Source organism: Myotis nattereri (genome assembly GCF_964212035.1).
Source record: "Myotis nattereri genome assembly, chromosome: 3".
In the NCBI taxonomy this organism is placed as follows: Eukaryota; Metazoa; Chordata; class Mammalia; order Chiroptera; family Vespertilionidae; genus Myotis; species Myotis nattereri.
In genome coordinates this window covers 198,558,511-198,581,000 of record NC_138077.1, presented here as the reverse complement: position 1 = coordinate 198,581,000, position 22,490 = coordinate 198,558,511, and the positions used below count along the sequence as shown (strand labels likewise).

Here is a 22,490-nt window from a genome sequence, read left to right as displayed (position 1 = left end):
TGATGAACTCCTTTAGCTTTTTCTTATCTGTGAAGCTCTTTATCTGACCTTCAATTCTGAATGATAGCTTTGCTGGGTAAAGTAATCTTGGTTGTAGGTTCTTGCTATTCATTACTTTGAATATTCTTGCCACTCCCTTCTGGCTTGCATAGTTTCTATTGAGAAATCAGCTGACAGTTGTATGGGTACTCCCTTGTAGGTAACTAACTGTTTTTCTCTTGCTGCTTTTAAGATTCTCTCTTTGTCTTTTGCTCTTGGCATTTTAATTATGATGTGTCTTGGTGTGGTCCTCTTTGGATTCCTTTTGTTTGGGGTTCTCTGCGCATCCTGGACTTGTAAGTCTATTTATTTCAACAGGTAGGGGAAGTTTTCTGTCATTATTTCTTCAAATAGGTTTTCAATATCTTGCTCTCTCTTTTCTTCTGGCACCCCCATAATTCGGATGTTGGTACGCTTGAAGTTGTCCCAGAGGCTCCTTATACTATCTTCATATTTTTGGATTCTTTTTTCTTTTTGTTTTTCTGGTTGGGTGTTTTTTTGCTTCTTTGAATTTCATATCTTTGACTTGATTCTTGCAATCCTCTAGTCTGCTGTTGGATCTCTGTGTAATATTCTTTATTTCAGTCAGTGTATGCTTAATTTCTAGTTGGTCCTTTTTCATATCCTTGAGGGTCTCACTAAATTTATTGGCGGTTTCTAGAAAATTCTTGAAAAACCTTAGGAGTGTGGTTTTGAACTCTATATCCTGTAGTTTGCTTTCCTCCATTTCTGTCATTTGGGAGCTGTTTCTTTGTCTCCGCATTTTTTATGCTTCCCTGTGTTGGTAGAGTGGCTTTGTGTGCTAGGTGTCCTATAGGGCCCAGTGGCTCAGCCTCCCCAATTACCTGAGGTGGACACTCTTGGTGCACCCCTTTGTGGGCTTTGTGCACAGTCTTGTTGTAGTTGAGCCTTGATTGTTGTAGGTCTCACTGGGAGGAATTGACCTCCAGGCCAATTGGCTGTGAGAATCAGCTGTGTTTACGGTGGGAGAACTTCTATGCTGGAGACACCCTTTTGGGGCAAGACTTGCTTCAGTGGGGCTTTGGTGCTCACTGAGTCTGCCCCCTGAGTGTGTCCCCTATGGATCTGAGGATTTGTAATCTGGATAGTCCCACTCTGACCACTGGGCACACAGGCTCTTGGATCTAAGGAGGTGCTAATTTAGCCTCTTCCTGAGGCTACCCAGCAGGAGCTATGGAGAGATCTGCAGATTCCTCTTCTTTGTTTGGGGTTTGGAGGTGCCCAGATGAGGCCCAGCTGTGAAGCAATGCAAGCTGCTGTGGGACCTTGGGCCTTCTTTTGGATGTTCTGGGTCTTTCTGACCCAGCTGCAGTTTGTTAGGTAATTTTAGATTGCATATGAATGACCAATTTTAGGTCATTCATATGCAAAAGCCTCTGTGCACAGCTTGGGTGGGGCAGGGTCTCAGGGAATCAACAGGGCGGAGCAAACAGATATGGCTGATCCTCAGCCCTGCCCTCAGAGGCCCTGGGTGTCAGTGTCGCCCTGCCCTCAGAGGCCCTGGGTCTCAGTGTCCCACGGTAATCGGTAATCGCTGCAAGCACCTTTGAGAGAAAGCCGCCCTCGAGTTCCGCCCGATGCCAGACAGTCCAGTTTCTCCCCGTATGAGTCTGGGTCCCCAGAGACTCGCCCGGAACTGGAGTTCAGAGCAGTCAGGAGCTTGAGACTCCCTCCAGATTGAAAAAGACAACCACGTCCTCAGTTGCCAGCCTTTTCCACGTGCGCCTCCATACCTCTGCACTTTACTTCTGCACCTCCTCTGAGTCTCAGTGTGCTTTTCTCTTTCCTTCTAGTTGTAGAATTTCCACTCAGCCAGCCTTCCTGTGGTTCTGGATGATGTCCGTTTTGTCTTTTAGTTGTATTTTTGAAGTGGTTGTGCGAGGCAGCAATTTCAGGTGTTTACCTATGCCGTCGTCTTGGTTTCTCTATCATGAGGTTTTAAAGTTATGAAGGGAAAAGTCTGGTGTAAATAAGTAGCAAGAGGAACTTTGCTCTGAAGTGCAGAAAGTTGTTGATTCATTTTCATGGTAGTAGCTGCTAAGCAGTCATGGGCAGCTTAGAGTTTAAAAACAATGGCGAACTAGTCAAAGCACTACATACAGTTGTAAAGTATATTTATTTTAGTCCTTTGAGATAGGTTAAAAGAAATTTCTTAACCCCCATGCTGTGAATATTAATTTTTTCATGATTTATGTAGTTTGTTTATCGATGGACACTTTTACAACAGGATTTATGAAGCTGGGTCCGAGAACAACACAGCAGTTGTGGCAGTAGAAACTCACACGATACACAAAATTGAAGAAGGGATTGGTGAGTCTTTGTTATTCTAGTACATTTGACCTTAGTTTCCCTAGCTGAGATTTCTTGACTTGGTGCCTTTTTCACCCTACTCAGTGTGCCCTATCAATGCTGCAGCTACCAATTTGATGGTGGTATATCTAGAGCAGTGGTTCTCAACCTTCCTAATGCCGCCACCCTTTAATACAGTTCCTCATATTGTGGTGACCCCCAACCATAAAATTATTTTTGTTGCTACTGTAATTTTGCTACTGTTATGGATCGTAATGTAAATATCTGATATGCAGGATCTATTTTCTTTGTTACAAATTGAACATAATTGAAGCATAGTGATTAATCACAAAAACAATATGTAATTATATATGTGTTTTCCGATGGTCTTAGGCCTTGGGCCTTCTTTTGGATGTTCTGGGTTTCTCTGACCCAGCTGCAGTTTGTTAGGTAATTTTAGATTGCAAAGGGCCAGGTCATTCATATGCAAAAGCCTCTGCACACCACTTGGGTGGGGTCACGACCCACAGGTTGAGAACTTGCTGATCTAGTGACACCACTGACTAAGGTTTTAGAGCCTTCAGTTGATTGTTTAACATCATATTGCTAGAATTGCTAAAAATATTTTTTAATTTTTTTTTATTGATTTCAGAGAGGAAGGAAGAGGGAGAGAGACAGAACATCAATGATAAGAGAGAATCATTGATTGGTTGCCTCCTGCACATCCCCCACGGGGGATTGAGCCTGCAACCCAGGCATATGCCTCGACCAGAAACCAAACCGTGACCTGGGTCATAGGTTGAGGCTCAACCACTGATACACAAGTCAAGCAAAAAGATTTTTCATCTATAAAAATCCCACAAATAGCCGAAACCGGTTTGGCTCAGTGGATAGAGCGTCGGCCTGCGGACTGAAAGGTCCCAGGTTCGATTCCGGTCAAGGGCATGTACCTTGGTTGCGGGCATATCCCCAGTGGGGGATGTGCAGGAGGCAGCTGATCGATGTTTCTCTCTCATCGATGTTTCTAACTCTCTATCTCTCTCCCTTCCTCTCTGTAAAAAATCAATAAAATATATTTAAAAAAAAAAAATCCCACAAATAAATTGGAGCCTCAAGGTTGATTCTTGTCAGTAGGGAAATTGCTGATAAAGACTGATAAGGTGTTCAGTGGAAGGCAGGCAGTCAGTGGAAAGAAATTTTGAAATTAGGCAAACCTAAGTTTGGAGCCTACTTTCTCATTTCTTAACTGTATCCTTGGGAAAGTCACTTTACCTTTTGGAGTCCCACATTACAGTTATGTAAAACAGAAAACAATTACTATCTCCAAGGGTTGTTGCAAGAACTAACTAAGATTAAGCACATCAAAGCATATAGCACAGTGTTGCATAGTGGGAGTTCAGTAAGACAGCTGTTATGCCTAACTTTTTCCAGAGGATTTCTAAACGGTACCAGCTAATGTAAACTGTTAACCCCTGAGAGGAACCAGGAGACTAAAGATTTTGAATTAAGCTTTGGAAAAGAGTGTTTAATAAATCACTGATATTTTTTTCCATTTTCAGATGCAAGCACTATAGAAGCAAATGAAGATATGGAAATTGCTTACCCCATAACTTGTGGGGAGAGCAAAGCCATTCTTCTCTGGAAGAAGTTTGTATGTCCAGGAATAAATGTGAAATGTGTCAAGGTAATTGTCTTTTCTCCTTGCTGGATCCTATTTTGGGGCTCCTTGTTTTCAAAGGGCATGGTTTCAGTGCCTAATCTCTCTTTTCCACCATATCAGTATTTTTTAAAAATATATTTTTATTGATTTCTGAGAGGAAGGTAGAGGGAGAGAGAGAAACATCAATGATGGGAATCATTGATCGGCTGCCTCCTGCACACCCCCTAATGGGGATCAGGTCCACAGCCTGGGCATATGCCCTTGACCAGAATTGAACTCAGGACCCTTCAGTTCACAGGCCGATGCTTCATCCACTGAGCCAAACCTGCCAGGACCATGCCAGTATTTTTAATTTTGTGGCTATAGTCCCATTGCATCATAGTAGATAAAAATAACTTGGGAGTAAAATTTTATTCTGATGGGACCTGGATTAAAGTTTTGCTCAGTGGATAGAGCATTGGCCTATGGCTTGAGGGTCCTAGGTCCAGTCAAGGGCACATGCCCCGGTTGTGGCTTAATCCCTAGTAGGGGGCGTGTGGGAGGTAGCTGATTGATTCTCTCATTATTGATGTTTCTATCTCTCCCTTTCTCTCTGAAATCAATACCAAAAAAAAAAAAAAAAATACAAGTTCCATGATTGCTGAGAACTTGTCTTTTTTTTGTGTGTGTGAATTTGTCTATCTTGTTCATCAGTGTATCCCCAGCACTTAGAAATGGTACTTGGTGTATTTATCAATAAATATTTGTTGAATGAATGAATGGAGTTCCAGCTCTATCAGTGCCTTACCCTGGTGTGCATTATGGTAGAGTTTATTGAAAATTATTACTGAATAAAAATACATAATCATGAGAGTACAGCGTCGAAATTATTGCTTATTTTGTCCCCATTGATAGCCTCAACTATACACATAGATAGTTGTCACCATCAGTGGCACGATCCTAGATTCATTAAAGATTACATAGTTTTGGCCGAAACCGGTTTGGCTCAGTGGATAGAGCGGACTGAAAGGTCCCAGGTTGGATTCCGGTCAAGGGCATGTACCTGGGTTGCGGGCACATCCCCCAGTGGGAGATGTGCAGGAGGCAGCTGATCGATGTTCCTCTCTCATCGATGTTTCTAACTCTCTATCTCTCTCCCTTCCTTTCTGTGAAAAATCAATAAAATATATTAAAAAAAAAAGATTACATAGTTTTGTATTTTTTTAATATATTTTTGTTTATTTCAGAGAGGAAGGGAGAGGGAGAAAGAGATAGAAACATCATTGATGAGAGAGAATCATTAATCGGCTGCCTCCTGCATACCCCACACTGGGGATCAAGCCTGCAACCCCAGCATGTGCCCCAACCGAGAATCAAATCGTGACCTCCTGGTTCATAGGTTGACACTCAACCATTGAGCCATGCCTGCCAGGCAAGATTACATAGTTTTGATGCTCTGCAGTGCTATTGGTTCCTATTGTACTTATTCTTTCTGCCACATCCTGAATCACATCATTAGGGCTAGATAGATCACTTCGTTTATTTAAACAGCCTTTGTGACATTGGATCCAACTACGGATTCATGGCATAAATGGATTTTGTTTTGTTTTGTTAATCTTTACTGAGGGTTTTTTTTCCCGTTGCTTTTTCCAGAGAGAGTGGAAGGGAGGGAAGGAGCTGGGGGAAGGGGGAGGTGCGGGGGGAGGGAGGGAGGGGGAAGGAGAGAGAGAGAGAGAGAAACATCCATGTGAGAGACACATCGACTGGTTGCCTCCTGCAGGTACCCAGATCCGGGGTGGGGAGTGAACCCACAATCTATGTGCCCTTGACCAGGAATTGAACCCAGGACCATTTGGTACATGAGCCGAGGCTCTCACCACTGAGCAACACCAGCCAAGGCTATAAATTGATTTTAAACACTAATTAGTATATTAATCTCTGATGCTCCCAATGTCATCTGTAGCTTTGTACCAGGATAGGGCACTGTGCTCAGAGAAGGACATCTTCTCTGGTACAATAGGGCAGAAGGCTAAATAATACAAGGTTATGACTTAAGATGTCATCGGGTATTTTTTGTACATAACAAGTAGAACCGTCTCTTAGTTTTCCGCTGACCTGCCTAAGTTGACATTGGATTATTTTGGACTTTTCTTTTTACTTTAGTTCAATGATCAGTTGATCAGCCCCAAACATTTTGTTCATCTGGCTGGCAAGTCCACCCTAAAAGACTGGAAGAGAGCTATTCGTCTGGGGGGAATCATGCTCAGGTGAGCTCTAATAGTTAAGAACTTACCTTTCAACTGACTTGAGATCACCAAGCATAGGCAGGCTAAGCCTGGTGCTGAGGAAGCGTGACAACCACTGAAAAGTTTAGTCTGACCGGCACATCCTGGGATAATTGGTAAAAGTAGAGGGGTGCTATTAGTAAGTACCAATGATGCACAGTGAATGCAATCCGTGCCATCACTGTACCACAGAAATAAAATTCAGAATGCTTATTACTTCCAATGCCCCCTTTTATGCAGCAAGTTTCCTATTGTAATTTTTTTCCCTCTGAAAATTAACATTAGTTGATTAACATTAGTGCTCATTCTTTGAGTACTCACCTCTTGGTAGAAAATTTAAAAATGTGGTTAAAAATTAAAAGTTCCACACAGAACATGTTTCAAGAGCCTCATGTTTCAACACCTTACCCTTTGTCTTTAATTCTTTTTAAAGACTCTGTCTTAAGAAAAATCCATAGGGCTTATAGAGATTCAAGCATAAATATGTTCATTACAACATTATTTACTAAGAAAATTAGTCTGCTTTAATATAGGTATATGTAAAGTAAATTATGGCTCATCTAAATATATATGAGTATATATTGTGGGATACAATGTAGTCATTAAAATGTTTCTAAAGAGTTTTTACATAAAAATGATTATGTGTAAGAATGAAGACAAAATATAAAATCAATTAAACTGTGATTTTTTTTAAACAGTGTGATTTTAATTGTGTTAAAACACATACACATGACACTCTAACTACTACATATGTAAAATTTAGTAGAAGAAAATATACCAAAATGTTGATGTGATCTCTGTGTTGTGGGATATTTTTTAAAAAGTGTAATTGTTTTCTTTATATTTTTCACAAAAAAACGTTAATTTTTTTCTTCACATACTATTTTTTTTAGTCAGAAACAAAGAAAAAATCATTACAGATGATTTATATGCAGAAATCAGTAGTTAAATGAAATTGGGGAGATAGAAATACCTTTAACTTTCATTTTTGTAGTTCTTGGCCCATTTTATTTGCCCAGAAAAACAAGCATATGTCAACTTTCCCCAAATGTAAAGGGGAACAAGAATGCCTTAAAAATCTTTAGTGAAAGACAAGTAGCAATATAACATACTTACTGTAATGAAAATACTGCATGGTTTTGCTCAGGGACTATCATAATGTCTTTTGAATTCAGTTCTAAGGATATTTTATAGTGGGGGTTTAGTATAATCAGCTTTGTTTTGTATTTATAGGAGAGTTGTTATCAATTTTTTTTTTTTAAGGAAAGAAATATGCTGAAGTTTTATGTCTCCAAAAGAGACAACAGATCTTGCTGGTCTAGGAGTACTAACACATCAGAATCTCATCACAAAATTCTAATTCCGTTGTGGCATTCCTTAATTGTGCTTGGATATGAGGTAGTCCTTTTTCCCCTTTGGGTTTTGTTTCATTGAGATCCTGTGGGGAAACTTAGCTATTGTCAGGAGTGTATATCTAAACCTTAGTGATAGTGGGATATAAAAGAAAAAGTACTCATGAGTAGACTAGGGAGGGAAGAGGAGTACTTGTAAATGTGGGCAGGACCAATGAAAATTTTATAGTCCTAATTAGAATCTTGGCAACCTAATGACTTTTAATACTATTAGGTTTCACTAAACTATAGAGGAGACTCACTAGTTTCCAAAGTGCAGGCTGAAGTGGTACTTCTTGTCTCCTTTTGTGCAGGAAAATGATGGACTCCGGACAGATTGATTTTTACCAACATGACAAGGTTTGCTCCAATACCTGCAGAAGTACCAAATTTGATCTTCTGATCAGCAGTGCAAGAGCTCCAGTGCCAGGACAGCAGACAAGTGTGGTGCAGACACCCACTTCGGTCGATGGTAGGGGGTAGGAAACCACCTGAAAGCACATTGTGTTTTTCAGTAGCATTTCCCCCTCATTTCTCTTTTGTGTTTCCTTTTTCTTAATTTTTATTGAATTTATTGGGGTGACATTGGTTAGTGAAATTATATAGATTTTAGATGTTATCTATATATATAAAAGCCTAAGTGACTGGATGACTGGCCGGTAGCTATGATGCTCACTGACCACCAGGGGGCAGACGCTCAACTCAGGAGCTGCCCCCTGGTGGTCAGTGAGCTCCCACAGCAGGAGTGCCGCTTAGCTGACCAACAGGTGCCAGATGCCAGGCTCATGGCTGGCTGGCGAGCACAGCTGCAGGGGCGCAAGCCTCTCTCGTGGACACTCTCCCTGCGCACCCCTCCCTCATCCAGACTGGGACTGTGGAGGCAGGCATAGCTAGGCCAGGATGAGCAGGAGTGGTGCAGCATCTGGCCCCGGGTTGGGGTACTCCCCGGCCGCCTGCCGCTTAGTGCACTACTACATCCCTCGGGGGATGTAGTACTGCTGGTTTCAGCTGATCCCCGCAGGCCAGGCTGAGGGGCCTCTAGTAGTTCTATAATACATGATCTGTATATTGTATTATGTGTTTACCCCCAATGTTCTTTGGGTTTCTTAATTTCAAATCTCATGAGTGTTGATGTCCTTAAAAGTCATGGTAATCTTGGATGGGATTCCATGCTTTAGAAACAGATTTTTTTTTCCTCGCAAATGATTCCTATTGGCCAGACCTCCTCCTTTGTTTCTTTTTTGCAGTGCATGGTAAACATTAGAAAGATGGTTCAATAGTTCTAATACTTTTTCAATAATCTCATTTCACTTGGGTACCATTTGGCGTATCTTTGAATTTAGACTGTTTTTAAAATTCTGTGCTCTATTAGTGGTTAAAGCAGGAAGGTGGATTAGAATGGTGAATGGTTTTCAGTTGTTGAACTGAGATGTATCAAAGACAATTTATCCTTGGCTGGGATGGACTCTGGAGACTCTGCTAAAAGGATCAAAGAGCTCTGCCTGGAAAGGTTCTGGATAACCAAGCTGAGGCTTCCTCACAATTGAGACAGGATGGGGGACACACTTCCTTAATATTGAGTTTGGGACTAGGCCTCCCTGCCCATCTCTAGGACAGATGTAGCCATGTGAGGTTATTATTATGGATTTAGTTAGTCCAGCTGGAGATGAGCACAGTCAAGATTACTACATAGAATATGTGTCAACTACTTCCAGAAGACTTATAAATATATCTGACAGAGTCACAAGAACTAAAGGATATAAGGGAAGTACTGTGCTTTAAAAATGCCTCTTTAGGTTTCTTTTGATCAGACCTAATATTCTGTATTGACTGGGTGAGTAGAAGCCAAATCTCTTGGAACCTAAGTTCTTTTCAGGAAAGTATAAAATATCTAGCAGTTTGAATTTTTGTTCATGTGACTCTTTCACTTAAAAAGTGAAAAATGCTGTGAAATTATATACTTCCTTTTTATTTGTCCAAAGCTCCTTAATTTATTGTCCATATTGATATTACTTCTTTGCTTATTATTATTATTTTTTAACTAGAGTCCTGGTGCACGAATTCGTGCATCAGTGGGGTCCCTCAGCCTGGCATGAAACTGGCTCTTCGACATCCCCTGAGGGGGTCCTGGATTGTGAGAGGGCGCAGGCCAGGCCGAGGGACCCCACTGGTGCACAATTAGGGCTGATCAGGGCTAGGGAGGGACACAGGAGGTTCGCCAGCTGGGGAGAGACTACGGGAGGGCTCCAGGGCATGTCTGGCCCATCTCACTCAGTCTCGATCGGCCGGATCCCAGCAGCAAGCTAACCTACCGGTTGGAGTGTCTGCCCCTTGGTGGTCAGTGCACATCATAGCGACTGGTTGACTGTCTGCCCCCTGGTGGTAGGTGCACATCATAGCAACTGGTCGAATGGTTGACTGCCCCTTGGTGGTCAGTGCACATCATAGCAACTGGTCGACTGGTTGACTGTCTGCCCCCTGGTAGTCAGTGCATGTCATAGCAAGCCGTTGAGTGGCCTTAGCACATCATTAGCATATTACACTTTGATTGGTTGAATGGATGACCAGACACTTAGCATATTAGGCATCCTCTATAATAAAAGCCTAGGTGGCATCGTGCAACACCCTTGCGTGACATCGTCACAAGATGGTTGCCACAAGATGGCTGCCCTCACATAGGCACAAGATGGCCAACACAAGATGGCTGTCACAAGATGGCCATCACAAGATGGTCACCACAAGATGGCCGGCAGGGGAGGGGTGTTGTGGGCGATCAGGCCAGCCGGGGGTACACTGACCACCAGGGGGCAGCTCCTGCATTGAGCGTCTGCCCCCTGCTAGTCAGTGTGTGTCATAGTGACCATTCCCAGTCTTTCTGCTGTTGAGGGCAGTTGAGGGTGATCTGGCTGGCAGGGGAGGATAGTTGGGGGTGACCAGGCCTGCAGGGGAGGGCAGTTGGGGGCGAGATCAGGCCAGCAGGGGAGGGCAGTTAGGGGCAATTTGGCTGGAAGGGGAAGGGCAGTTGGGGTGATCAGGCCAGCAGGGGAGCAGTTAGGCGTCAGTCAGGCCAGCAGGGGAGCAGTTAGGGTGCGATCAGGCTGGCAGGCAGGTGAGCGGTTAGTAGCCAGCAGTCCCGTATTGTGAGAAGGATGTCTGACTGCCAGTTTAGGGTGGGATCGGTCCTAAACCGGCAGTCAGACATCCCCCAAGGGGTCCCAGATTAGAGAGGGTACAGGCTGGACTGAGGGACAATCCCCCCCGCCCCCGTGCACGAATTTTGTGCACCAGGCCTCTAGTTTATTATATAGGACTAGAGGCCCGGTGCACAAAAATTTGTGCACTCGGGAGGGTCCCTCAGCCCGGCCTGTGCCCTCTCACAGCCTGGGACCCCTCAAGGGATGACCACCTGCTGGCTTAGGCCCGCTTGCCGGGGGATTGGGCCTAAGCTGGCAGTCAGACATCCCTCTGGCAGCCCGGGAGCCCTCGGGGGATGTCCACTTGCCAGTGGGGAGCAGGCCTAGCTGCAGTTGGACATCCTTAGTGCTGCTGAGGAGGCGGGAGAGGCTCCCACCACCACCGCTGTACTGGCAGCCGTCAGCCTGGCTTGTGGCTGGGCAGAGCTCCCCCTGTGGGAGCACACTGACCACCAGGGGGCAGCTCTTGCATTGAGCGTCTGCCCCCTGGTGGTCAGTGTGTGTCATAGTGACCATTCCCAGTCTTTCTGCTGTTAGGGTCAGTTTGCTATTTACCCTTTTATTATATAGGATTCTCACTGGAGCATTTGTTTTTATTGATTTTAGAGAGGGAAAGGGGGAGAGAGAGAAACATCAATGTGATAGAGAAACATTGAATGGTTGGTTGCTTTCCATAGGTGCTGACCAGGATTGAAAACAAAACTTAGGTATGTGCCCTGGATCTGCAACTTTTGGTATATGGGATGACACTCCAACTGACTGAGCCACGCAGCCAGGGCTCTTTGCTTGATTATTGATATCTTCTAGCATGTAGAGTCCACACTTGTCTTTTTTAAAACATATTTTTATTTCAGAGAGGAAGGGAGAGGAAGAAAGAGATAGAAATATCAATGATGAGAGGGGATCATTGATTCGCTGCCTCCTGCATGCCCCCTACTGGGGATTGAGTCCGAAACCTAGGTATGTCCCCTTGACCGTAATCAAACCTGGGACCCTTCAGTCCGCCAACATTCTATCCACTGAGCCAAACTGGTTAGGGTTGTTACCTTTCACTTTCTATTCAGAGTAAGAAGAAAACATTTTCTTTGCAAGGCAGATTTTCTTTAGAAAATCCAGTATTTTTCTTGGTTTTCCTAGGGTTCTAGATTTGTTTGTTTTTTTCTTTTTTCTAGGATTCTAGTTTTTAATATAGGGATCTGAAAGCAAAAAGCTAAATATTAAAATAACAGGGCTTTGAGTATGAGATGGAAGATAGTTATGACTTTTTCATAAAATTTAGCTTATCGCTAATGGACTGTTTTTAGGTAACATCACACAGATTGCCATCTCAGAAGAGAGCATGGAAGAAGCAGGGTTAGAATGGAACTCGGCTCTCACTGCTGCTGTCACCATGGCCACAGAAGAGGGAGTGAAGAAAGACTCAGAGGAAATTTCAGGTAATTTTCTATGGGCTCAGATATTTTACAGTTTTGTGACCTTATCACCATTATAATTATGGACACAGAAGTCCTTTTAATTACTTTTGCTGGTTTGTCTCATGCATATTAATATTAATTATAGCTGCAAACCTCTTACTTTAATCAATGCAACATCCCGCAGTCACATTTTACACATGAAGAAATTGAGATTCAGAAAGGTTCAGCAACTTGCCTAATATCAGTAACACAACCAATAAGTATCAGAGCTGAGTTCAGCTGAGTTTGACTGTAGTCCATGCTTTTCATCCTGTCAAACTACTTCCAACTTTGGTATACTTCTTGGATAAACCAAGCTGCAAGATGTTAGAAGAAAAAATTAGGTAGCAGATGGTTTAGAAGATGGTGATTAATAATGATTCACTTAGAGGGGATCAGGAGAGGCTTCACATCCTCCTCCATTTATTTATTCATTTAACAAATATTTATTGCTTACTTTTATTTATTTATAAATATTTTTATTGATTTCAGAGAGGAAGGGAGAGGGAGATAGAGATAGAAACATCAATGATGAGAGAGAATCGTTGATGGGCTGCCTCCTGCATGCTCCCTACTGAGGACCGAACCTGCAACCCGTGCATGTGCTCTTGACTGGAACTGAACCTGGGACCCTCCAGTCCGCAGGCTGATGCACTATCCACTGAGCCAAACCAGCTAGGGCTTGCTGCTTTATTTATTTATTTATTAAATATATTTTATTGATTTTTTGCAGAGAGAAAGGGAGAGGGATAGAGAGTCAGAAACATCAATGAGAGAGAAACATCGATCAGCTGCCTCCTACACACCCCCTACTGGGGATGTGCCCGCAACTCAGGTACATGCCCTTGACCGTAATCGAACCTGGGACCCTTCAGTCCGCAGGCGGACGCTCTATCCACTGAGCCAAACCGGTTAGGGCGCTGCTTATTTTTAGTTAGTACTGTTGCTAGATGCTAGACAGGTGAATGAAAAGACATAGCCTTTGACTTCAGGGAGTTTATAATACCACCTATTCAATTGTTTTACTTTGTTTTTTGAAGTATATGATTAGAGCGAATATACCTTTATTTTAGTATACCTTTAATATCTTTATTATTTAACTTTAAAATTTTAAATATTTAATTTTAAATTAAATTATTTAAATAAATAATATTTAATATGTTATATTTATTAGAGGAACATACCTATTCCTTGTAGCCAGAGCAATGACAAATTGAGGGCATGACAAAATGAGGCAATTATCCCAAGTCCCTAGTTTGCTAAAGAGGCCAAATAATTAGTTACCAACTTAGGGAGGCAGCTAATACTCCAAAAGATTTTTCCCTTTTCCCAGAAGTGGCCCAAAAAGGAATCCTTTTGAATTGAAATATTTTGAATTTAACACACTGTAGAAATGTGCCTAAGTATATGTAGCATCCCTTGTTTACCATCTTTCTTATTCCTCTTGTACCAGAGGACACTTTGATGTTCTGGAAAGGAATAGCTGATGTAGGGCTGATGGAAGAGGTTGTATGCAACATACAGAAGGAAATAGAGGAGCTACTCAGGGGGGTTCAGCAGCGGCTCATTCAAGCGCCCTTCCAGGTCACAGGTAAGTGTGTTAATTCTAACAATATCTAGTTATCCTGTTGGCCTCATGAAAACACTGATGTATAGGTATCCCAATTTTACACACTAGGTAACTAAGGCTCATAGAAGTTACTTCTCTAAAGATCATAACTGGGTGTGTGTGTGTTAATCCTCACCTGAGGATATTTTTTCCATTGATTTTTTTTTTTTAAATATATTTTATTGATTTTTTACAGAGAGGAAGGGAGAGAGATAGAGAGTTAGAAACATCGATGGGAGAGAAACATCGATCAGCCGCCTCCTGCACATCCCCTATTGGGGATGTGCCCGCAACCCAGGTACATGCCCTTGATCGGAATCGAACCTGGGACCTTTCAGTCTGCAGGCCGACGCTCTATCCACTGAGCCAAACCGGTTTCGGCTGATTTTTTTTTTTGAGAGAGTGGAAGGGGGGAAGTGAGGGAGGGGGAGAGAGAGAGAGAGAGAGAGAGAGAGAGAGAGAGAGAGAGAAAAACACTGATGTGGAGAAATACATCGATTGATTGCCTCCCATATGCAGCCCAACCAGGGCCAGGTATCGAACCCACAACCCAGGCATGTGTCCTCGACTAGGAATCAAACCCATAATCCTTTGGTGCATGGGCTAATGCTCTAACCACTGAGAACACTGGCCAGGGTCATAACTGTTTTTTGTTTTTTTTTTAAATCCTCACTCGAGGTATTTTTCCCATTGATTTTTAGAGAGAATAGAAGGGAGGGAGGAGGGGGAGAGAGAGAGAAACATCAGCGTGAGAGAGATTCATTGGTTGGTTGCCTCGTGCAATAGCCCCTCCTGTGGCTGGGAAACCTGCAACTGAAATAAGTGACCTTGATCGGGAATAGAACCCAAGACCCTTTGGTGCATGGGCTGACACTCTAACCACTGAAAAACCCAGCCAGGGCTTTAGCTGGGTTTTGAACTCAGGTCTAGCCATGCTTTTCCCACAGGTAATTACCTGATAATTGCCATTATCAGTGTGCCAAAAAGTAGTTCTCTCAGTTCTCTCTTATTTATATTAATATAGATATTAACTATAGATATGTCAATAGTATATTAATATAGATATAACAATTAAATCTAAATTAGTTATACATGTGATACATCTTTGTTAAAATTGTTTATTAGACTATAGTCCCGTCATTTTCGGATTGTTCCATACTTGTAAACAGCACAAGAGGGAGTTGGTGGAAAACCTTTCTGTTGTAAGTCGACAGACATGTCTTTTCTTCTAAATAGATGCTGCTGTTCTCAACAATGTGGCACACACATTTGGCCTAATGGACACGGTTAAGAAGGTTTTGGACAACAGAAGGAACCAAATAGAGCAAGGAGAAGAGCAGTTTCTCTATACTCTGACAGGTATGTATAATTTATCTCTCTTTTTAGGTGATAAACTACTATCCTTTGAGTCTTGCCAGTTCTTTCTTTTTTTAAAATATATTTTTTATTGATTTCAGAGAGGAAGGGAGAAGAGAGAGAGATAGAAATATCAATGATGAGACAGTATCATTGATCGGCTGCCTCCTGCACACCCCACACTGGGGACTGAGCCTGCAATCTGAGCACGTGCCCTGACCGGGAATCAAACCGTCATAGGTTGACGCTCAACCACTGAGCCACGCCTGCCAGGCAACTCTTGACATTTCTTTGTTGAAATTTGTTCAGACTGGTGTGGTTCTTTCTTTGCTTCTTTTTAAAAAAAATATATTTTCTTTGCTTCTTTTTAATATTTTTATTGATTTTGAGAGAAGAAGGGAGAAGGAGAGAGAGATAGAAACATCAATGATGAAAATCATTGATCAACTCTTCCTGTACACCCCCTACTGGGGATTGAGCCTAAAACCTGGGCATGCGCCCTAATCAGGAATTGAACTGTGACTTTCTGGTTCAAAGGTCAATGCTCAACCACTGAGCCACAGTGGCCAGGCCTTTCTTTGCTTCTTTTTCCTACCCCCACCCCCAACTCCCTCTTTTTATTTCTTTTAACTCACATAGTAGCATGTTTGACTTTTGCTTTATATATAGACCCAGGTGGGGTGAAGTAGTGGGAAGCAGAGAAGGCACAAAGGAAAAGAGAAAGAAGCCAGCATCACAGTACTCCTTCTATATCTTTTGGAGAATTAGGATGTCTGCAAGAATGCTCCATCAATCCAGTAATATTGGTGGCAGAAGAAACTGGCTTTTGTCTTTTTTACATTATTATTACTGAATCTTTTGACAGATACACATTTAGCCTATTTTCCATTATTTGTGGTAATAAATGATGAGCACATGGATATTTTAACTCTTTTTATTAAGTACTTACCTTGTGCTGGTCTTCAAACTAGGTTTTAGAAATATAACGTTGAATATCGAGGGCCTTCAAGGAACTCGAGGGAAAGCAGACATAAAAATAAGTGCAAAAAGTAATCTGTTTTATGACAGTGGCTTATAGCAGGTATGATGGAAGAACAAAGGGAGTTATCACTTATACCTGGAAGGAATCAAGAGAGGTTTTTGAAGGAGGTAAAGCAGGTGAAGGATATAAAATAAGTCAAGGAGGATCATCAGCCTTTGAATGATGTAGAACAAATTATAGTCAATTATAAAGCCCAAAGACTCTTGAAAGGTCATTTGATAAGAGAAGAACAATTGAGGTTGCTCTAAAGTTGTTTTTATACCCAGTTTATGTAGATAGATAGATAGAGATAGAGATATATATTTTTAAAATATATGTTTATGGATTTCAGAGAGGACAGAAGAGGAAAAGATAGAAACATCAATGATGAGAGAGAATCATTGATTGGCTGCCTCCTGCACACCCCTACTGGGGAAAGAGCCCACAACCTGGACATGTGCCCCGACCAGGAATTGAACTGGGACCTCCTGGTTCATAGGTCGGTGCTCAACCACTGAACCACACCGGCCAGGCCTATAACTTCTATTTTTGAGGTTTTTTTTCAACTACTTCCCAGGATTAAACTTGAGGTTATAGTATTGATATTTTTTTTATGGATTTCTGTGAATTATTGTCAAATTTCCAAGAAGATTATGCCAATTTATGCCAGCAGTTTGAACTCATCAACATTGGACATTGTTATTATAGTAATCCCTGATTTAACTTTTTAAAAATTACAGATTTTATTTTTATCTTGTTTAGGTTCACATTTTTTTGATTACTACTGAAAATGGAAAAAATGCAGTATATCGTAACTTTAAAAAGCCGTATTTTAAAATCTGTGAACATGTTCTTGATCCCTACCTACTCCTTTTATTCCATGCAAGTAATTAACTAGCTCTTGGTGTTCCATAGGAAACAAAGTGCTCTAAAGGTGTAACTGATTATTTATTGCTTGTTTATCAGGTACTAAGTAATAGAGACGTTCTGGTGTAGAACCAGATTCACCAGTGGTCACAAGGTTGAATTGGACACCTGGAGAAAGGTAGTGATAGGTATATTGTGATGGAAAAGCCACCAAGTTGGCCATCAGAGACTTTTGTCCCAGGCTCTGTGACCTTAAGTCAGTCACTTTGGAACTTTAAGACCTCCTCAGTTCTGTATTTCTTAGAAACTTCCTCTGTAACTTTCTCCAGACTTCTCTGGGGGCTAATAGTAGACTAAGGCCATTTGGGTCACCAGGTGATCCTGCCTTGAAGCACAGTTTGGGAATCACTGTGTTCTAGAGTGGCCATTGTAGATCCATTGCAGTTCCAAAGGGATTGTAAAGATATTTCTTATCTCCACCTGTAGTTTGAGGCAGGGCACATCTTAGCTGCTAGACCAACTGGAGGTTGCTTTGGTTTGCATTTTGCTGACAGGCGACAAAATGCCACAGGAGCTTCTAGAGTTGAGCTATAGTAGGATTACAGCTTGAAGAGATCCTGGATTATTGCCCTGCCTATACTCATACAAGGAAATGTTGTTACTGAAGAGATTAACAAATCATCCAGTTTAGTTTCTTCTTAAAAACAATGAAGCAAAAAATAATAATAATTAAAAAATAATAAAAACAATGAAGTGACTTTCTTGAGGCTACAGAGTGGCAAAACCCCAGGTCCCCTCACCCCATTTTACTGTTCCCAAGATTATACTTCCATCCACACAAAGTCTATCTTTTTTCCATAGACTTGGAACGCCAGTTGGAAGAGCAGAAGAAACAAGCTCAGGATCAGAGGCTGAAATCCCAGACAGTTCAAAATGTGGTATTGATGCCTGTGAGCACTCCTAAGCCTCCAAAAAGGCCTCGACTCCAGCGGCCAGCCTCCACCACCGTCCTGAGCTCATCTCCTCCTGTCCAGCAGCCTCAGTTCACAGTCATCTCACCCATCACGATCACCCCAGTGGGTCAGTCATTTTCCATGGGCAATCTTCCAGTGGCCACCCTCAGCCAGGGCTCCAGTCCTGTGACTGTCCACACACTGCCTTCTGGCCCTCAGCTCTTCCGCTATGCCACAGTGGTCTCCTCTGCCAAGAGCAGCTCACCAGACACAGTGACCATCCACCCTTCATCTAGCTTGGCGCTGCTAAGCTCTACTGCCATGCAGGATGGGAATACCCTGGGCAACATGACCACTATGGTGAGCCCTGTGGAGTTGGTGGCCATGGAGTCTGGCCTGACCTCAGCAATCCAGGCTGTTGAAAGCACCTCAGAGGATGGGCAGACCATCATTGAGATTGACCCAGCCCCAGACCCAGAGGCTGAGGATGCTGAGGGCAAAGCAGTCATTCTGGAGACAGAGCTTAGGACTGAGGAGAAAGTTGTGGCTGAGATGGAAGAACATCAGCATCAAGTCCACAATGTGGAGATTGTGGTCTTAGAGGATTAACTGGGGATATTGGGGCCAGGAAATATGTTTTGGTTTGAAATTTTAAATATTTGTTTACTTTTATCATTGTCCCACTCATTTCCATGTAGGATCCTTTTTTTTTTTTTAAAGAAAAACAAATCTCATTGATGTAACTGAATATGTTGGGTCCCTCCCACCCCCTCATTGAAAAAATGGACAAAACAAGCTGTCCTTCCAGAAGTTGAGAGTAGGTCACTCAATGTCCTCATCCTCTTACACCAAGAAAGTTATTTCTTTTAGGGGAGGCATCAAGATAACCAGAAACCTATTCCAAAAGCCCTTTCCAGGCTAATCTATCTGTGTACGCATGTGGTTTTATTTTCTTAAAGATGCATTGACCAAACTGTAGAACACAGACCTGATACTGGAAGGCAACCCACTCACACATGGATGCAGAAGGAAATTTATTTTGTATCCTGGAATGGGCCCTTCGAGGCCAGTGCAAAACTCTGAAAGGAAGTTGAACTCTGCTTGGAGGGGGAACTCTGTTGCTTGGAGCAGCAGTTTAAAAAGGGAAGTGCTTTGCCAGGATGGGGCAAAGAAATTACCTTATTTCCAGAAGTGCAACTGATGCCTCTTGGTACCTCTGAGGGTTACCACTATAGGTGCCATTTTGAGGAGAGGCCAGTGGTAAGTGGAAGGTACATTGGCATGGAGCAAGTAGCATCAGGAGAAATAGAAATCCAGGGATGTCACAGCTGTGCTTTGGGACTCAAGCCCACCTTGCCCCCAACTTTGTCAAAGCACTTACCTTTCTAAACTAGGATCAGTCCATTACTCTGTGAACTGTGTGATATGGTGTAAATTGCTCTGGTTCTTGGACTGTGGCTGTTGTGGGGTGAGGCTCCAAGCCCATCATTTTATTGCATGACTCCAGGAGCAGAGGAATTCTTCATCCAGACCAGCTGCCCTTTTTGGTGGGGCCCTCTTTTGGCTTTGGAACCAAAAGCAACCACTCATTTGGTGCTTCCTCTTGTTCTACCCTCTATCCCTTAACTGTTAATGGCATCTGTCTCCTGGATCCCATGCTCTTCAGCTTTTTAGCTGATTTGGAGAACAGTGACAGGTGCCTGCCTTCATCCCCTTTTAGAGTCATTTATACCACAGATCTTTCTGTGAGACTGAGCTCATAAAAAAAAGCCTTAGGCTTGGCAGGAAGACTCAACACCCCTAGCCTATCCTGAGGCACCGAGTGGATGTCTCCTCCTGAGCAAGCTGGACTCCCTGGGAAAGAAGCATTGTCTGCAACATTATGTTATAGGAAATGTACCAGAAATGTCAATAATAATGTCTTTGGGGGGTGTGTGTCTTGTTTTCTTTCCTTTTTTTTATGTTTTTTGTATATTTAGAGCTGGGCCATTTTCTGTGCTTTGATTACTTCTCTTTGGCCATCTTCAGTGTTTGGGGTAAGAGTGGACCCTGGTTTTTATTTCTTTTGGTTGCATTGTTTACTGCATTAGGAAAAATATAGGGAAACTGCAGACAGTATAAAGGAAAAATAGGTCAAAAAAGCACACACCTAAGGAGTGGGAGAGTTTTTGTTTTTGTTTTTAATTAAAACTTAGACCTATAGTTACTTTTTTTTTTTTTTTAAGAAGGCACCCACTTGAAGCCATGTTTCTTCCAGCAGATGTTGGAAACCCTGTTGTCAAGCAAGTGGAAACAGTTCTGCTACCCCTCAGAAGGATGTATATAGCTGGAGAAGCCCTTTAACTTAGGAGAGACAGTCATAAAAGCCTTAAGGGTGAGATTTCTGAACCCCATACAGTTGTAGTTTTCAACTTTAAAATTGTCTGGGGTTGTATTTTTCTTTTCAAAATATTTAATAGATGTAGCAGTCAACTTAGAACAAACCTTTGGCCCTTTATATATCTTTAGTGAGGAAAGTGGCTTTTTTTTCTTGCTTCTTTAGGTTTCCTGTTAGTACATAAACAAAACCAGTATTTCTGTCTAAGAGTAAAACTGCTACTTGAACCTAGAAAGGCATATCATCCCTATTGTGGTTTTTAGGGACATTTTTCTCTTTCCCAGAGACAGGAGTCCCATTTCAGGACAGAGGAGCAGCCCTGGAGAACACCTATACACTAGTTCAGGTTCCTTTCTTCCCTCCATCAGAGCTGTTGGTAGTGTTTTAAAGTAGTGTGAACATTATGCTTCCAAAGTCAAGAGATTTCCTGCTAACAGAGCCTGTTTACTTTTACTTTCTGTATATTCCAGCTAGTGGAAATACATGAGCTTTGTTGTTTTCTGGTCTTCCAATAGCCTGTCATTATTGCTAGATGCTATAGCACCCGTTGTTGAGTGGGAGTTCCCTCGCAGCCCTGGTGTAGATGATCTCATATGGAGTGAGACATATGCAAGCCATTGGTCTGTGCACAGGCATTTTCAATGAATCATTCCTCAGGTTGACTTTGCAGTAGCCATCTATCTTTCTGTTCATTCATTCAATAAACATTTATAAGTATGATTTATGTGCCAGGCTTTGTGCTAGGCACTGGCAGTACAGAGGTGGAAACACAGTCAGTCTGTACACTCAAGGAATTCATACTCCAGAGATTGTCTGGAATTATACTTCAATATAATTATTTCCTTTGTAATCCTATGTATTTTATTTCATGCATTGAAAAGCATTATTACGAGAATTGATCCATAGGTTTCAGCAGCAGACCACCAAAGGCAGAAAGAGGTTAAGTTCTCTAGTGAGATACTGAAACATAATCTTTAAAATATATATATATATATATATATATATATATATATGTATGTATGTATTTTAATTGATTTCAGCGAGGAAGGGAGAGGGAGAAAGATATAGAAACATCAGTGATGAGAAGAAATATTAATGATGAGAGAGAATCATTGATTGACTGCCTCCTGCATGCCCTCTACTGAGCCCACATGTGCCCTGACTGGGAATCTAACTGATCTCCTGGTACACAGGTTGAAGCTCAACCACTGATCGTATTGGAGTAAGTACAGTGATAAAGTTCTTGGCTGGGAGCTGAGAAAACAAAGGATCAGGTACCTAACCTAGTTTGGGAGCAGGGGTCAGCAAATACGAGATACTTTTCTGTTGGTGTGACCCTAAGCTGATTTAGGAGAGACCATTTTCAGCCACTTGTGTTCTTTTTGTGCTCCATTTTCAAGTAGTTGGGTTTATTTATACAAGAGAAAAACAACCCTTAGTCTCTTGCTGCTTTTGCCTCCAGAGCCACGCTAAGTCAACAGCATGGGATGTTTCTCCCAAGAGTACCCTCCTGGAGAAAACCAAGTCATGTGTCAGCTTCTCCAGGTTTCCATCAGATGAATCCAGTGCAAGACTGGAATTTGGCTGGTGGAAGGTAAATGCCCAAACCTTCCTGTCATGTGGTTTCTACAAAGGCCTCAGAGTCAACTGTACAAATGTCTCACCTTGGCCATGTCCCTATTTGGCCCCCACTTTATTCTCTGTTTCAGGCTCCTTCCCTGTCTCCCACTCCCACAAAACAAAAACCACTCCCAGTTATTTTGAAATAAAAATGGACAATAGACTTGAGTATTCAGGATTCAAAGTCACTTCACTGAAATTTCTTTTACATGTCTGTCCACATTAGGGAAGGAGAACCAATGTTAATCCAAATACCTTGGAAATTAATATTCAGGTTAGGTGGATGATGCTCTTTAGAGATGTCATTTTATCTCATTTTCGTAAAACTCACTAAAGGTAAGTTTGTATTGTAGGAAGTATAGGTATTGGTAACAT

At 42.1% G+C, this 22,490-nt stretch overlaps 1 protein-coding gene across 2 annotated transcripts in view; it reads left to right on the top strand.

The window, feature by feature from the left end:
• The window catches only part of GMEB1 (glucocorticoid modulatory element binding protein 1), a gene marked incomplete at its 5' end in the record, with an annotated part of 38,994 nt that extends 17,838 nt beyond the window's left edge, over positions 1-21,156 (top strand). The window contains 8 exons of one of the 2 annotated variants that reach the window (XM_081087673.1): positions 2,288-2,370; positions 3,909-4,033; positions 6,152-6,255; positions 7,979-8,136; positions 12,163-12,294; positions 13,766-13,903; positions 15,158-15,280; positions 18,027-21,156. In XM_081087673.1, the coding sequence (XP_080943799.1) occupies positions 2,288-2,370; positions 3,909-4,033; positions 6,152-6,255; positions 7,979-8,136; positions 12,163-12,294; positions 13,766-13,903; positions 15,158-15,280; positions 18,027-18,727 (1,564 nt within the window). In that variant the 3' untranslated portion in view covers positions 18,728-21,156. Of the gene's footprint in view, positions 1-2,257; positions 2,371-3,908; positions 4,034-6,151; positions 6,256-7,978; positions 8,137-12,162; positions 12,295-13,765; positions 13,904-15,157; positions 15,281-18,026 lie in introns of both variants that reach the window. The other variant, XM_081087672.1, reaches the window with a different exon arrangement.
• Between the last annotated feature and the right edge of the window lie 1,334 nt (positions 21,157-22,490).